This window comes from Lycorma delicatula, chromosome 1 (assembly GCF_047948215.1).
Source record: "Lycorma delicatula isolate Av1 chromosome 1, ASM4794821v1, whole genome shotgun sequence".
Classification (NCBI taxonomy): domain Eukaryota; kingdom Metazoa; phylum Arthropoda; class Insecta; order Hemiptera; family Fulgoridae; genus Lycorma; species Lycorma delicatula.
This window is the reverse complement of record NC_134455.1, coordinates 142,737,221-142,755,294: the sequence shown is the minus strand read 5'-3', so window position 1 is coordinate 142,755,294 and position 18,074 is coordinate 142,737,221. Positions and strand designations below refer to the sequence as shown.

Here is an 18,074-nt window from a genome sequence, read left to right as displayed (position 1 = left end):
TAGTTGCTGGCTTCCTTAAGATTCTTAGCCCTGCAGAGAATGGCTGAGGGGGATCTGATGCTGTTATAGATATACAGATAGAATAGCAACCCAGGTGGATAGGGGCTTACCTCGCTGCTTACTTCGCCAAGATAGGTATTTTGGTATCAAGCTATGGTTGGCTGACAAATTTGCTGTTAGGATGAGAATGGATATGTAGAGAACTCAGAGATAGAGCTGTGATGTGGGAATGTGTAGACACTGACCTAGCTCAATGCTCGGATCACAGCAGAGAAATAGAATATATTTTCATTACAGGCTTATTAAATCTGTTTCTTGATTTTTAAGTAAATCAAGAGTACTTGAGTAAATTGAATTGTAGGATAAAAATTATCGTTGCGATCAACACTTGTTTTGTTGGTATGAGGATAGTATATTTGGTGTTTCAAGACTCAATAAAGTAATGAACAGAGTGTATAGTCTAATTGAAGTTAGATATAGGAAGAGTTTTTGAGTGAAACCATTGAAATGTAAAAATTGAACTTCTGCGAATCAGTTAAATTGATAGTTGAGGGTTGTCGTTATGGTAGGTGGTTGCGGTTGGAAGAGGCCATATGAAGGCGATAGCAGGTTGTGTAAATACACTGAAGTAAATGTCTGCTGACACATTTGCAACAACTGCATCCTAAAAGAGGCTGATGACTGTATTCTGTTATCAAGTTTAGAGGGTCTTAAAGATGACCTCTAGTAAAGCCCTTCAGGGTTAGGAATATATTATATATATATAAGGGGGTAGTGTGACGACTGGGATTGTTAGAGGTGGGTGACTTCCCCTATGGAGGTCAGGATGTACATCCTAACCATTGTAAAATAAAAATAGCAATTAATAATGTTAGTAGTTTTCTCAATATTGAAATATGTAGGAGTTTTTAAGAATTCTGTTAAGGTATAATTGAAATATTAATTGTCCATAACATAATTTACCTTCTACAGAATAAGTTAAGCCCGGGATAGAATTTGTACAAAACAAACTGGAGAAATTGTGATTAGATTTCCACTTTATTCATTTAGAGAAAAAAAGGGTTTACTAAGGTTCAATTAATAATTATTTTGAGTTTAAATCAAATTAAAAAGTAACTAAATCATTGGATTACACTGAAAAATGTGCTAAGACAATACTAGACGTTTTAGTAATGTTTATAAAAAATAACTTGCAGTCCTAATTTTAGAGTTTAAAATTTTCTGTGTAACATTTTTGGAAAAATTATGTGAAGTTTTGACCTAGTACCAGAAAAATCATGGAAGGGATTTAACCAAGAAAAGTATTACATTAAATTTACTTTTAAATTATTTTTTGTTTAACTTAAAATTCTTATTTATTACAAAATTATAGTGAGCAATTTGAAAAAAAATATGCTCTACAAAAATGTAAGTCAGGCTAAAATAAAAAATGTTTTTTTAAAAATATGTCATTAATTTTCGTAATCGTTGTCTCAACAAGAACTTAAGACAGTTTCAGCAGTAAAATGAATCACTTTGCAGCTGTAAAAACTAATAATATACCAAATAATTTTTTTAATTACGTTGTAAAGGGTGATATTTTTTATTTGATGCCTCATAATAGGATAAATTTCTTTTACTTTTATAATGATGTCCAGATACGTTTATCTTTCCATAAAGACAAAACTATCAAATTTCTATAAGACTTTCTTATATCTAAGTTTTTAATTACTGCTTGATCTTAAAGGTCTGTTTTGTAGTATTTGGAATTCATTGCAAGAAAGGGAATAGTGGGCGTACGTTTTATAATTATCTTTTGATGTAACCAAATATGCCTAAAAATTATTTAGAATTACCAAAATTTAGTGTACCCAAGAGTTGTGATAGAGAATTGTCAAGTAATGAAATACCATTCAATGCTTATCTATAAATATATTAACATAGTAAAAAATATAATAGAAAAAAAAGGATATAAAAAATTCCTAAAAATTGCTTTGAATCAAATCTATTTTGTTGCAACATATTACTTTTACATTTAATTTTTAAAATTAAATATTTAATTTCAGTAATCTTAATGACAAGTTTTCAAAAATAGTCAAGATCTTTTTGTTGATGACAGCTGATTTTACTAGGTGTTTCAAATGTTTCAAACACTGATTAAACTTCATACGGTAGTCAAATGTTGGTAAATGATGTTTAACTGACATTGCTTTTGAAGGATTAGTAATAATAGGTACAATGTGTAATTTGTAATAAATAAATACCTGGAATCAGCTTTACAAATAGCTGCTTCTGAAATCTGTGATTCATATCTGAGTCTTGTTGGGAAATTAATTTTTGTAAATTATGAAACAAATTACTACTTTTAGTTGAAGACTGAATAATAATAATAATAATAAAAGTGTAATTGTAAATAACTGCTGATCATTACCAATGAATACACAAAAATTTTATGAATGCTTAGTCCTATGAATATGAGAATAATATCACTAAGAACAGATCAGCTAGCACTTCTTTGAAATAATTAATAGTCATAAAAAATTAGATCACTGTATGCAAGCCTTAATCCATTAATATCCTATCAATTAAATAATATATTTTCCTAGTAACTATGAAAACAATATTTTTGTAACATCTTGGGAATTATTTAAAAAATAATTTTACAACATACTAATAAAAGTCTTTGTTACTAAATAAAAAAAACAGGTAAGGATAGGGGTCAATGGAGCCGAGTTGAACAACCTGGCAATAGTGGTGGTGGTGAAAATGGTAAAGTGAGTAAAAGAGGGTTGAGAAGCCAAGTACTACACAAACAATATGCAATGCAGATATCAACAACCTGTTGTTAACCTCAACCCTTAACGAAATTAATTTAAAAGCAATTATCAATATATATATATATATGTTTGTATGTGTGTAAATATATATATATATATATATATAATGAAAATTAAACAATCAAAACATAATAAATAGATAAACTTACCATATTAATTCCAAAAACTGATTTTCAAAGGATTACACATCTTCAGTTTATATTTAATTCTATAATTACATTAAAATAAATTGTTTTTATGATTTGTGAATTTTTAATTTTCAAAAATGTTACTGTTTTATACATTTTGAAATTAATTTGGATGAATATACATATTCTGCTGTCCGGTACTGGAATGATGTAATATTTAAAACATTGTATTTTTCTTTGTTCTAATGTCATCATTACTGACAACTGTTAAATTGAATATTATTATGTTTTTAATTAAATCATCTTTGAATGTAATTTGGTGGTTCATCAATTTATATTTTTGTTTATATTCATAAATGTAATATTTCTTAATATTAATAACCATCACAATCATTAGATTTAATTTTCTTTGGTATTTATATAGGAAAAACAAATAGATCCTGTAAAACTAGATTTCTTGAATGTTACAGAAATTATAAAAATAATAAATTAGGTTTATCTAATATGGCAGACCATCTAATACAACTAATATTATACTTTTGATATTAGTACAAATTTATAAACATTAGAAATTAATAAGATGACAGAACATTAAATATATTACAAAAATATAAACAGAATTTCAATTTGATAAACCATCAGGCAGTGTTTGAGGGAGAAGATCTTATAAATTAATACACAATTTTCATTATTTTAGTATTTTTACTTTTAATTTATATTATGCAATAATAGAATTATTTCAATTATGACTGAGGATGTGGGATCCCACAAAAGTACTTATTGAAAAATTATGGTTAAGATATGTCTTATCTCAATATTCTGTACTAGGTGGTTTATTTAATAGAATTTAAATATATAAGTATGCATGTGTTATTACAGCACAGTATGTGGTGCTTGATGTGAAGTCAATCTGTATGATTCTACACCTTGGGAGATAATTTTTTCTTCTAGCTTAAAATTTATTTTACATTAATTCACAGAAATATTTAATATGCGAGAGTAATGTAAGTTTGTAAGAGTGGATTACACAGACCCTGCATATAATTGGTTCCTCCACTGAGTAGATCGTACTAATAGAAAATTCACTTTACTAGAAACTGAATCCAGAACGCAGATTGGCTAACCATTATATTAACAAGCCAGCCAAGTACAGTTAACAAACTATAATTTTAAAACATTGCCACTAATAAAAATAATATAATCATTATTATACTAACTTACAGTCAACATAAAATTTTTTAACCCAGCATGTTCTATAGCAGAATTAATGTCAGATTAAAATAAATTACAGGATTATATTTTTGGCAAACTGTAAGAAAAAAAGACACCATTCATAATATTGATAGTTTTATATTAAGTAAAAGATCAATTTACAATTAACAGATCAATTTCATCAATATTTATCTTTCTTTAACAGATGTCATGTTCTACTGCTCAAAAACTTCCAAAAATACAACCGACATCAAGGAAGCAAAAAGCAATTTTTTATAGGTAATGTCTAAAGCAAAAATTCATTTTTATTCAGAGATGAAAAATGTTGGTGACTGGGTAATATCAATATATTTCTATATTCTGGTTTGATGATAGAATGAAGATTATATTGCTTGTGGAAAAAGCTATCATGAAAGGTGGATATCGGATTAAGGAATTGTTGATTGAATAAAAATAAAGTATTTGAATTAAAAAAAAAAAAACTATTCATAGAAAATTCATTTAACAGTAATCGATAAAAGAATGACACGAACGATTCATTTTCAGATAATAAACTTTCAAATGTCATTTCTTAAGGTTAACAAGAAAGATTTCACTACAGCACTTAATATTCATTATTTTATTTTCCTCTAAACCTCGCACATTCTTTGTCACTTATTCAATTGACACAAATCATTTGTCATTAATTTTATAAAATTTGATGCTCTTTTTCTGAAGTTTAAAGGATGAAAAAAATGAGTATTACCCTCCACATGGAATGGTCTGATAAAAATTGTATTTTCTTTTTGTTAAGCTTTTATATTAACCAATGTGTTCTTTTGTTCTGTATAAATTTATAGAATTACCGTGAGTAAACCTTTTGTGAAATATTGGGTCAAACTTTTATACTAAGATTATATATATATATATTAACTGTTTAGTATATTCATTAGTATGAGTAACCATTTTCATATTCTGTACATTTCTCTTATTGCTAAAAGTTAAAATTTCACTGAAACATTTTTAAAATTGCTCTTTTGTATGTCTGTACATCAGCAATTTTAACACAGCAGCTCAACTTCTTATTCTAAAATGTTGTATGCGAATTCAGTTTTTTGCTACATAGATTTGCCAAAAAATATCATTGAAAAATTATCATGTTTTCAAGAAGTGTTAGTGTTGATCTAAGTAAGTTTTATATAAGGGAAAGCCAAAACTAAAAGTTTTTTCCTAATCACATGCCCTGCAACAATGACTTTTCTGATATAAATTATAGCTGTTGATTGAAAGTATTGTTTCAATGTTAACCATTTGAGGTGGTGTTTAAAAGCCAGCGTAAAATGAGTGCTCCTTATTCAATTGCATCTAGATCACACCTACATCTACAGAGATGAAACTAGTGTAGATTATGCTTAGAAGATAGTAGAAATACAGAGAAAGTTGTTTGAGGGGAAGTAAGATCTACAATTGGAATCATCACTTTAACAAACATAGGTAGAATTTCTCTTCGTGATTAACATGAGAAAGAATAATGGCAACATCAAAGCAATTGACAAATGGACATCGGATTAACATTAAACGACGGTCTATATTACAACACGGTGGAAAAAAAAAATGGTGGTTAAAGATAATAAAAGGTAAAAAGATATCATGCATTTGTGAAAAGCCAAAGGTCTGAGGCAGTCATAAGCTAAAAAGATAACATATGGTTTTATCCTAATTGGCCACAAATATTTTATAATGAAAATATTCCATGTTGTTGACAACGGTTTGTAAAAAATAATATAGTAAAAATAACATTTTTAGAAATTTAAGACATCATAATACAGCAATCTAATGATCTAATATCAAATTTAACTACGATTAAATTAATCCTCATGCTAACAAATCTGTTATATTATCATTTATAAAAAAAGAAGACATAATCTTAAAAAAACATGGAAATGCGGTTAAAGAACATATTTTCTAGAACAGCACTTCAGGTGGCCAATAACGATAAAGCATATTTTCATGTAAATAAAATGTTTTATAAACAAAAGAAAAAACTAAGTGCAATTATACTTTTTATTATGCAGTTCAATGAAAAAATAAAATGTTTTACATTTGTATACCGTAGCTGAACCTTTAAGTAGAGTATTTGATTATATATGCTTAAATTTTTTTCAGACTCACAATTAAGAAGATTCTCTGGTGCTGTCAAATGATTTGAGAATTTACCTTAGCCAATTAATAAAAAAAGGGAAAGAATTAAACTTTTTTTTTTTTGTTCTGCTGTCTTTATGTGACGTATCACACACTCCATAAATTGAAGATTACTAAATGTCTACCAACATTTTTATAATTATAATATCTTTAAAATAAATATCTTGTAGTTAAAATAATTCTGTAGGGTAATTTGGCTTTATGTTGATTTAAAGTATTTTTTTGTATTCCCAGTGTTATAATTAACAGTAACAAGTAAGAGAATTATAAAAACGACATAAATAAATATTACACATGGAACATATATAATCAACATACTGACTCACAACATTTTCAGGAAGAAAAGAAAATAATTAATATGTTGAAGGTATAAAAAAAATACAATTAATATTATTAAGTATTATACTTAATTACTATAATAATTAATCAATATTTGAGGTGTAATATATTTATTTACGGATTATATACAGTACTAAAGTAAAATAAACCTCATCTAACCAGAGACCCAAAAAGGAAACCTGCCTAACAGGATATAAGAAAGGAGAAAGGATCAAGTTGGCACCCTACTCCTATTATTTCTTTATCCTTCATTTGAAAGCAACCACCCCCACTACAAATCCCTCTCTCATAAACTGAGCAAGTAATAACTTCACCCTCATACAAATACCATAATATATTATTTGCTGTGACTTATCTAATTTTATTTATTTCTTTACCTCTACAACTAGTACATGATACAACTAAGTCACTGATAAACTGAAGTACTGAATCTCAACTCTAGTTTCAAAAACTAAAAACAACAACACAAAAATTACAAGACCTCTGCATACAGAAAAAAAAAAACTACAAAAAACAGCAAGCAATAAAAGTACTCATAATATTTTATAAAATTTGCCAAAATCTTAAAAATGAAATGAAAAACTTATAATGCAAGCAAGTTCTTAAAAAATAAAATGATAGTAATATTTTGAAGATTGCAATAAAAACAATTAAATGTAAGAAATTTTTTTTGGAAATGATAGCAACTGTAACAGTTGTGGGTGATCTCACAGCATTTATAAACCATTCTGAAAACTGCAAAATCATCCTAAAAAACTCAGGCATTTTATATTATACCTATGAAAGAAAAGTGAGCAATGAATCAGTTTACAGCAGCCTTTCTCAATGAGCTAAATATACTACAACGTAGTATACGTGCAGACAATGTAGTACAACTATATTACAAATGCACAGATGACATTCAGCCATGCAAGTGACACTTTCACTCTGTTAACAACAAGGTTTACCATATGTGAACATCATCACTCACAGAGAAAGCAACCCTGACTGGTCTTGTAGTCCAGATGCTTTAAATGTAACACAGCGATAAGAAAAACTGGGAGAGATGATGTAAAGTATCAAATTAATGCCGACCTCCATGGTGGAGCACTAGTATCTTGGTCTTTCATCTGAAAGATTTCGGGTTCAAATCCTGGTTAGGAATGGCACTTTTATTTATTATATGATTTCCATTCCATAATCTTGCATATAAGCTTTGTGTTTATGGAGTAAATTTAATCTAATGATTAATCCAAAAAAAGTCCCCTTTCTATTGTGAAACAGTTATATACATTCATGTATATGAATATACATGTGTTAGTCATATACATTCATTATTGCTATAATGCCCTTCTTTTATTTATTCACTACAATTCAGTAAATAATATTTACCAGTAATTTAGGAATCCTACATAATTATCTTTAGCTCTTCTTTTCAATAACTCTATATCGCAGTCAATAATCAATTAGACTTCTAATAAGAAAAGAGCAATAAATTAATCTTAAATCAAGTTAAACTTGACTTTAGCATTTTAAACAGTGAGTAGATGATGTTCTACTAACTAATTTCACTGAAATTTGTAACTCCCTTAAACCTTTTTCACATGTTTAAAGAAATGTATATAACATACTTTCTCTTATCAAATGTACAACAATTGTTCAATTCTTGTTCACAAGTGGATTTTTCATGATCCAAATAGAAAATTTAGAAAGCATTCAAATAGTTAAACAGAAATAGTAATCATCTATGTTTTGAGTGTTGTAAATTTAGGTTAAGTGGAAATAAAGGAAAAACTCACATATCTATGAGTTTCAAACAGTCAGTGCTGCACAGCTGACTATTAAATATGAAAAAGATTAGGTTATCAACAATTTTATAAAGTAAAACTAAAACATGAAATAAAATGGAATGGAATGGAATGCAAAGTTGGCGGGAGTTTATAGATTCTCCCTACGGATCGCAGAACCTGGACAGTGTCCCTTGCTGCTGGATGATTCTATCGGGCGTGTTTTTAAAGGTTTATTTTATATGACGGGTCTAATTTTTCAATTTTTGTCTTATTTTATATTTTGTATTTTTAAGGACGGATTTAATTGCATTCCAATGAAATAAAAGTTTATATTTAGCAAAATTAGGGGAAGAATATAAAATCAATTTTTATCTTATGTGGCTATGCCTGGTAATTCGGTTACATCAGCTTCCCTCCCCATTATTTGCGATCTGGGATATAAGTGGGTTTTGACTGAGCAGGATCCAATTCTCACGAAAGAATTTAAGAGATTGAACAATTAATTTAAGACACTATATTTAATATAGCTGTTGATAGAATCAATGATCTACCTTTAGTATTCAGTAAAGCTATTGTTGAATGTGATAACTTTTATTCTTATTTACCATTTTTTTCATTTTCTATTCCTAATGAGATCACTATAATCTGTTCAACTCATGAACAATAAGGACCCAGTGGCCTGATGATGTGTATGAGATGTAAATGAAGTGTGGTCTTATATAAACTCAGGCTGACTGTTCCTGAAAAATATGTGATTAATTGAACCCGATCTTCATAATACACCAGTATCTGCTGCCTAGTATTCAAATCTGTATAAAAGTAACCTAACTTTACTATGATTTGAACGCCAAAACATTTGACTTTAAAAATTAGCTATTAAATAGCTCATTTATGATTGTGATTTTACATCTAGACTAACCCGATAGGTTATTTACTATTTACCTTTTAGTGTACTTTTTATGTATTTAAATTAATTAGTCTGACTAGGAAGGCTTCAGACACTAAATGCATATTGTATATTAGTGAATGTTATGAAATTAAATGAAATCCCTTTGTGTATTTACACAGCAAAGATATCTGTTAAAATGTTACACATATCTCTGTGAAAATATTTCTGTTATAAATAATGAAAGTCATCACTTATATATTTATAATTTTATTTCAAACTCTTTAAGGGGATTTTTGTAGTAAAAGTACAATTACCTCAATCTTTGTTTAACTGACAAAAATGTTATTGTGAAGACTTAAAAAATAGATTAATTATTATGGTAGACTTGCTATATTAATGCTGCAATTATACATTTCTTGGCTTAATTAAAAGGTTAAATATTTTTACTTAATTTTTAATTACATTGAATAATAAAGTGTATCAAAATAATGTAGAATAAATAAAAAGTAATAAAATAGTTATGTTAAATATTATACATTTATTACATACTTTCAATGCAAAAATGTTGTGAACATCTAAGAAAAAACAATTTAAAAAAAATTCATTTATAGTCTTTTCCAATGTTTATTTTTAACTGAAAAATCAGTGCTATATTTTTAGATAGTAAACATTCTGATTTCCTGGTCTTAATAATAATAATAATGATCTGGGTTTTTCAATTTCATCATTTAATTTTTCTCATTAAAATAAGAAGACACATAACAAATGCACAAACGTAGCATATCTGAGGTTGCAATAGTAAAGTGATAATAACAATAAAAATAATAAAATAAACTCATTGTTCATTGTATATAAAAACCATTATAGAAATATGCATTATAATAAGAAATGCACTGATAAAATCAGTTTTTTAATGTATAAAAATACAGCGTTAAAAAATTACACATTGCAGTACTATTACAATGATTTAATGATATCGATAGGTACTGAATTAAAAATTAAAGCTTATAAATTGGAGTACAGCAGAGGCGTACGACAAAAATAATTTTTCATCACACTTTTTCATATTTATTATTAATAATTACTTTACATTAAAAATAAGTCTTATGTTTTAAGAAAAATTATCTCTTAATTATAATAAACACATTTTCAAAATATGCAATACGTTGTTAAATTATTAAATATTCACTGTTGATGCACAAAATTTGATAACAAAACTGAGAAAAAGTTTTATTTTCATTGTAACACTCTGAGAAAACAAGTAAATAGTTAGACAGCACTCATTTCAATATAAATTATTTGATATTCATGATTTGTGTAAAATGACAATTGTTTTTCAAGGTGTACTTTAGACTGCACAACAATATCAAAGACCAAGACACAAATTAAATACTGATTATTTTTTATTTTTATCTAATTTAAATAATAAAGGGTGAAACCTTTTCTAGTCATAGACAGGAAAAAAATCTTTGTGTTAAGCTACTTTATGTTGCTTTATTAATAAAAAGTTTACCCTTGGCATTTCTCACAGAATAATGTTATGTTCAAAAGCAAGAAAGTCCATAAATTCCTAAAAAGAACTCTGCTTTGTGGATGTTGTGAAGTATAATGCATAAATAAATTAATACAGTAAATATGGTGAAACTAAAAATAGTAGCTATAATTAAAAAAAAAGCTATCTCTTACAATATTAGACATGGCCAAAATATAAATATAATTTTTTTATTTTAATTACGAGATTCAAACAATGAGAAAGGTTATAATATAGAAAAAATTAAAAATAACAAAAAATTAATAGATTAGAATTTGTTTCAATAAATATTACATTAAATAATTGTTTTATTTATTCAGTTTTTGTAAAACAGCACTCTAAATGTGGTAAAAAACAGGAATACGGCTAAAAGTAATAAACATTAAAATATGGTAAATTAACAGATAATAATGGTAGGAAGAAAGATGGGAAAGAAAAAGAAATCTGTTTCCTGTAGGAGGTTTTCCTTTGCACATAAATCATGTGGTCAAGCCACCCTCTTAAAACAGCAAACAGGTAAGCAAGTAGCATAGACGGGTTTTGGATCATAATAACCAGTGGGATGTGGTGTGGGAAGAAGAAGTAAAGAAGGATGAGCTAAGTAGGTTATAGCGTAGTAGTGTTGCTAGTAACTCCTTCTTTAACTGCTTCTATGCAAAACCGGTTCCACAGGGTGGTCAGTTGTGGAAGGGTGGTGGGTAAGAGGGGTGGGAAACAAGAGGGAAGGAAGAATCTGAACTGAACTGTACGTTGAGGTTCAAGGGGTAGTTAGTGGCAGTGGCATAGGACTCACCTTGTGGGTTTCTCAGCCACGACGTTGGTGAATTCTGATTCAACTAGTTGTCCATCATAGTAAGTGATGAGGTCCTCAAACGGATATTCATAACCTTGGAGACATTCACATTTATATCCCCCTATTTCAAATCCCCGGCCCAGGATCGGAACACACTGTCAACAACGACCGGTCCATGGGTTAGCCAAAAACAAGTAAGTCAAAATTTTAAATTATCTTATTCTACTTAACATTAAGAAATTAATAAGCAGAGCTGTTCTTTTCAAAAATTCCACATTGTTTTTATCAATAAAAAATTGAATTAATTTTTTTCTTAATAGATTCAATGTATGAGTAAAAAAATTAGAAACAATAATATAGTTTAACAGATTATAAAAACAAAAAATGTGCAATAAAATGTAAAATGAAAAAAAAAATCAACTCTATTTCAAATGAAATGCATATTTAGTAGTTTCCATTTTATTAATATTTTGTTTGGCTTTTATATATATATATAAGGCATTGATAATTTATTAATGAGTAATAACACAATTTTTATTAAAAATGAGCTATTTTATGTAGCATTTTTCTTACTCTTTAATAAATGCGATATTATTTTACCACAATAAATTACTTATCAAAATATAAAAGCTGGCAAATATAATTAATTAAACTAATGAAAAAAGATATTTCTTTTGTATAATAATGAAATATTTGAATTGCAAAAACAATCTGTAAAAATAAATGTAAAAAGAAAGAAAAAACAGCCTGCCTAGTTTATTATAATTATTAAAAAAGAAAAAATACTCTAAGAGACTTATCATGTAAATTTTACTTTCTTATGAATATCACAATAATATTAGTAATTGTAATAAAATTTAATTTCAAATGAGATAAGCTTTATAAAATACACCATGGAAGAATTAATTTTAAGAAACTGTATTTTTAATGTTTCCTAAAACATTGTTTGTTTGTTTAATATTTAGGGATGCTTATTTATAATTTAATAAAAATTATATTTTTATACTTTAGAAAAAATGTGGAGGTAAATTTCATGTATGATAAAAAAGGAATCAAAGCATGTTAAATCTGAACTACAAATTACATTTAAGTGATGTAATGGTGAGACATTTTAAGCAACACCTAAAAATTGGTATAACATAATTTGTAGATTTTTTTGTACCTAAGCACTTGGTTTTTTTATGAATGAATGAATGAATGAATGATGTGATTTACATCCCCAAGAAGTAGTCTTATTTTGATCATTCAAAAATATAATCTGAAGTTAAATAACTTTCAAAAAGCTTGGTATGTTAATTAAAATCCCCACCTAAAAACTGGAACCAAAATTACCAAGAGCTAAAACATAAATCATATAAAAAATCTTTAATTCTTTCAATGTTAACAACAAACATTTTAAAGGGTCATGCAGCAGTGTTACTTTAACTATAAGTAAAAAAAGGAGAAACATTGCATGCTAGTATATGTTAAAATTATGATCGATGTAAAGGACAACAAAACAGTTAAGACAGTTAATTTTAAATCAGTAAGTGCTATGTAAATGAAGTGTTACTATTACTGAAGTGAAAGGGAAAACAAATCTACTAGCTAGCAAAAAAAAAAAATATAGTTTAAATCTACACTGAACATTTTTTTATTAGCATATGTAAAGATAATAGAGAGGAAATATTTTTAGAATTTTGGCTTGTCTCTTACGGATTGGCTAAAAAACACCACGAAACCATTTTGTCATCAAAACAGTTATAGGGTACTTATTTTAATGCACACACTCTTAATGAAAATGAATGCCATTTTTTATAATGTACATCTACAAATTCTATTTTATTGTATTATTTCATAATCAGATTGATAATAATCTGATTATAAAATGATGGATAGGCCAGCAGTATGTAATATGTATGCATGGGTGCAAACAATTTGGATCTTTTTCATAAATGAAGAATGTATTTTTGGAAGTCTTATCTCCTTGCTCAATTTCATATGATGAATATCCAGGTTACACATTAACAAAAAATATGTATACCATAACAGTTTAAAAAAGTCAAATAAACTTGGCAAAAGTTATGCTATACTTCTTATTCAGATTTGGTAAACCAGCAAGTGAATTTATTTCTTTGAACTGACCATCCATCAGATATGGTCAACATAATACTGAATAATAAATGTTACCTAATAATTTGTATGTTTCTTACTGGTATCCTAGCTGTAAACTCATTATTTTGTAATTTTAACTCTAATTATACATGTAATATTTTCATTTTTACTGTTATTTTTACTTCATGTTGTTTCCCATAATTTGGTAAAAAAAAATCTGTCTTCCTTTACCAAATTTTCAGAGGTGTTGAATATTTCTTTATCTACTATATCTACTTTATCTACTATATCTTCTACTATTTTCTACGTATATACTATCATATTTCATTTCACAGGTACCAGAATTTTATATGTCATTTCAATTGTTTTTAAATGTTATGTAATTAATGGTATTATTTTTGGGGTTGTATGCTAAGTTATACTTTCGATTGTATAAATTTAAAAAAATGAATTATTTTACTGTTTTAAAATAACATCCTTATGCAATAATAATTATGTTGTAAATATATTTACAACATGTATGTATTTTAATTTTTTAGTTTAATTCCACCGTATTTTTTAATTAAATTTTTTATATATTTTACAAAGTTAAAAATTTCTATATAAAACAAAATGAAGATAATAAATCAAGTTGCATAACAACAAATTTTTCATATAAGAATCATAAAAATTTTATGCCAGATTCCTACCATCTTAGCAAATAATAGATAATTATAATTAAGACAGTTTTTTAAAATTCTGAGTTTGCTAGTGTTGATTGTAAAGTACACTCATGCTTCTCTTTGTGACCATCACATTTCTACTCTGTAACCAGTCAAATTATGGGGGAAAATCCAAAAGGATAAACTATAACATATATTTATAACTTTTGCTGAATGGCAATTATTATTATTATTTTAATATAAAATAATTTTAGGACTAATCAGACTGTCATGTTGGCATTATGCTTTAAATCATCAACATTTTAAAAATTATCAAATATTCTTTTGTAAATGATTTAAGAATTAAAAAATAAACAATATTATTATTATTTTAGTTTGGGAAAAGGGCTAATGAATAAAGCAGTTGATGCCTGTAACCCTCCCAAAATAAATTAATATTATTATCATCATCTTTTATGACCGCATAGCATCACTTTTGTCAGTCCATTATCAAAGTTTCTTCGATGGGACTGTTTGGGCCTTGCAGTCTTTTTCATACGTTTCAGTACTTTTTGTATGTTCCAATCTTTGTGCTCTTTCTAATGTTGAAAATGTTCATATTGTTTGGTTTTTCTTGTTCTTGATGAATTTTATCTTATCAACAGAGTCGTCTAGTGTAAAGCCAATTTTCTTCAGATCCTCTCTATTTTTCTGATCCATCTGCATCCTGTCTTGGTGTTTTTTAAGCTGAGATTGTACTGTATTACCGGTTTCAGAAGCCTTGAATCTTGCACCCTCATGATATGTCTAAAGATTAATAAATTATACTTTGTAGATTTAGGGTAACGATTTCTTTGTTAAACAAGATTTACTTTTAATGTAAGTTGTAAAATATCTGAGACTGAGATTGAATCAGGAACAGATTTAGTTTTCTGTTTAGTAAACACTGATATGAAAATGGTTGTAGAATTGTTGATATACAGCACATTAGCTGCTTGACTACAAGCTTTAGATTTCATGCCCCTACTATACTTCACTAACGTTATTGCTCGTCCATAAAAAAGTTTCTTTTTATGTATTTTTAATTTTATATAAAAACATGGCACAGTAACAAAAATTGTGAATGTGTTTAATCCAACCAAAATTGATTTAAAAAATAATTTGTAATACGAGTCATGAAATAACCCTAGTTATAGAATAATTATTAATTACATGCAAAATCCACAAATCTAATTACCAGACAACCATTAATACAACAGCCTATTTATTACAAGTCCTTTTAATAAAATTGATTTATCTGTAGTTTTTATAAATTACACTGTTAATACGTCCCAAAACTCAGCCAATCATCAAAATAATTTCTGTATCAATTATATTACCAAAACAGCTTAAACAATTATAATTTATTAAGTAATTATAATTAAGTGGATGTGTTTATCAAGTGTATGACAAGACAAAAAAATTATTAATAATAATGTTCAAGTAAATGCACATACACACACCATTTATACAATTTATATACAATGACCTGCAGAAAAAGCAACCATCTACAATTTGAATATCTCTAATTATTTTTTATGCTGTCTCACACACGACCTGGGCTACTTGTGTCTGGCAAATCATTAATGAATAAAAGAAAAAAATCAGCCTAAGATTGTTGCCGGGCCATTCAATCAAATGCCTTAAGACAGATACATGTAGAACACGGTATTCAATATTTTGTAGATTAGGAAGAATTAATGAAACAAATCAGTAGTTTACTTTTTAAACTTACATAAGATGTTCTTCTATCACACTTATGAGTATCTTTAAAAGCATTAGGCTGGTAGTATTTGTCAGGACACTGATTAATATCCAACTGCAATAAATCCATTGTTACAGCAACAACACCTCTGAAAATAAAGATCAAAATAAGAAAACCTAACACTTCAAATTATTTACTGCTTGTAATTTATAGATAATATTATTATAACTTTGCAGAATATAATAATTTATATTTCTTTTGAGAATGATCCACAGAAACTCTTGATAATTATTACAAATATTGCATAGTACACGCCTACTCTGCATCACATACATGCTCTTCACTTTAATCTGACCAATGTATGCCTTTTTCACAAGTAACATGTTTTATAACATCTAACATTTAAATCTTGAAAAGCAATCTTTACACATACATATATATTTAATTTCTATTTTTAAGAAAATGATGTTAGTGACCGTTTTGTAAACAGTTTGTAGTAATTGCTCAGGGCAATTGCACAGGAACTTTTCATCATATTATGTATGTTCTGAAAATGAGAATAATATATTCATCCAATCAAAACAACATTACCATTCATGAGTATCACTTTGTAATACATACATGAACAGTAACATTACTAATGTTATTATTGTATTAACTCACAACAAAACTGACATGTGGGCATGTGTCGTATTTATAGTTACTGCATTAAATTAAATAAAAATTAAATCTCAATCTTAACTGACTTCATAATGCAGTTTAGCTCAGTATGTAAACATATAGACTGTGAACAGAGAATTGTAGTATAAAATTTTGGTAATCTCTGCAATACAGTAATTATATATATATATACAAAATATATTTTATATACTAGGTCTGTGTAAAAAAACAATATTCTAATTCTGATTAATTATAACATCCTTTGTTATCAGCCAAAACAAATCTAGGGTGGTAGGATCCAAGCTATCACAAAATAAATATACTTCATAAGCTATGTATATGACAAGCAATTTGACAGTAACTTTAGTTAACTTGTTATGTTGGATACTTTTAGCAAAGTAAGTATTTTCACTAAAATTATAAGTTTTAACCAACATATTCCTTTCACTTCCTTCCTATCATACTGCTTTGCATATGTGCTATAGTAAAGTCTACAGAATTCAGACATCTCATAAAAAATACGTAATAAAAAAATATACAGTATAACAACTTTCATTATCTCTAAATGAGAAATTTATATGCAGTTGATGAAATTAATTATAACTTTCTTTGTTCAGTTCTATGATGAAGCCTGTAAAGCAAAAGAGCTGTGTTTTGACTTTTTTAATAAAAAACTTTTAAAATGTTTTTCTGTAACTGATATACTATTCTCTGCGTTCTAAGTTTATAATTTTATGATATATATATCTTATCGGTTGTTTTTATAGGGTCAGTGAATTAAAACTTTAAAAGACAATTTAGTATTATAAAAGAACTTTAATTAAGGTGGGTCAATGAGATTCAAAAAGAAGTTCTGAGACAAATTGAGAGACGAGAGAAACTTGTGACAGAATCTTGTAAATTGGTAGCAATGAGTATGAGTTACCACAGAAATAATATTTTACAAAAAGGCATTTGCAGAACAGAAAGTAATTAGACAACTAATTAATCAGATGATTTGGGAAAAAGTTTTCTCATTTTGCCTAGAAAGATTTTGATTTTCAGCAGCTTTAAATTTTTCAAGTTTTTATACAGATAAAAATGACGGTGGGATTGGAATTACTACATTCAATTTTAAGAGTGTTCAAGTTATTACACTCAGTTTTATATATTGTAATTTATTTAATAGCAGTATGTTTTCTACAAAAATGTTGATTCTTTTCAGTTGTCTTGATACAAAATAAGACACACAAGATGATGAAGTAAATGAGTGGTCAGGACACCTGTGTAAAAAATTA

The 18,074-nt window shown here is 27.2% G+C and overlaps 1 protein-coding gene across 1 annotated transcript in view; it reads right to left on the bottom strand.

Annotated features, from left to right (window-relative positions):
- The window catches only part of LOC142323345 (uncharacterized), an 82,340-nt gene that overhangs the window by 21,760 nt on the left and 42,506 nt on the right, over positions 1 to 18,074 (bottom strand). Inside the window, exons 12-13 of the mRNA XM_075362850.1 lie at positions 16,168 to 16,285; positions 11,659 to 11,813 (exon numbers count right to left, since the gene is read on the bottom strand). Coding sequence (XP_075218965.1) covers positions 11,659 to 11,813; positions 16,168 to 16,285 — 273 coding nt within the window. The remainder of the gene's footprint in view (positions 1 to 11,658; positions 11,814 to 16,167; positions 16,286 to 18,074) is intronic.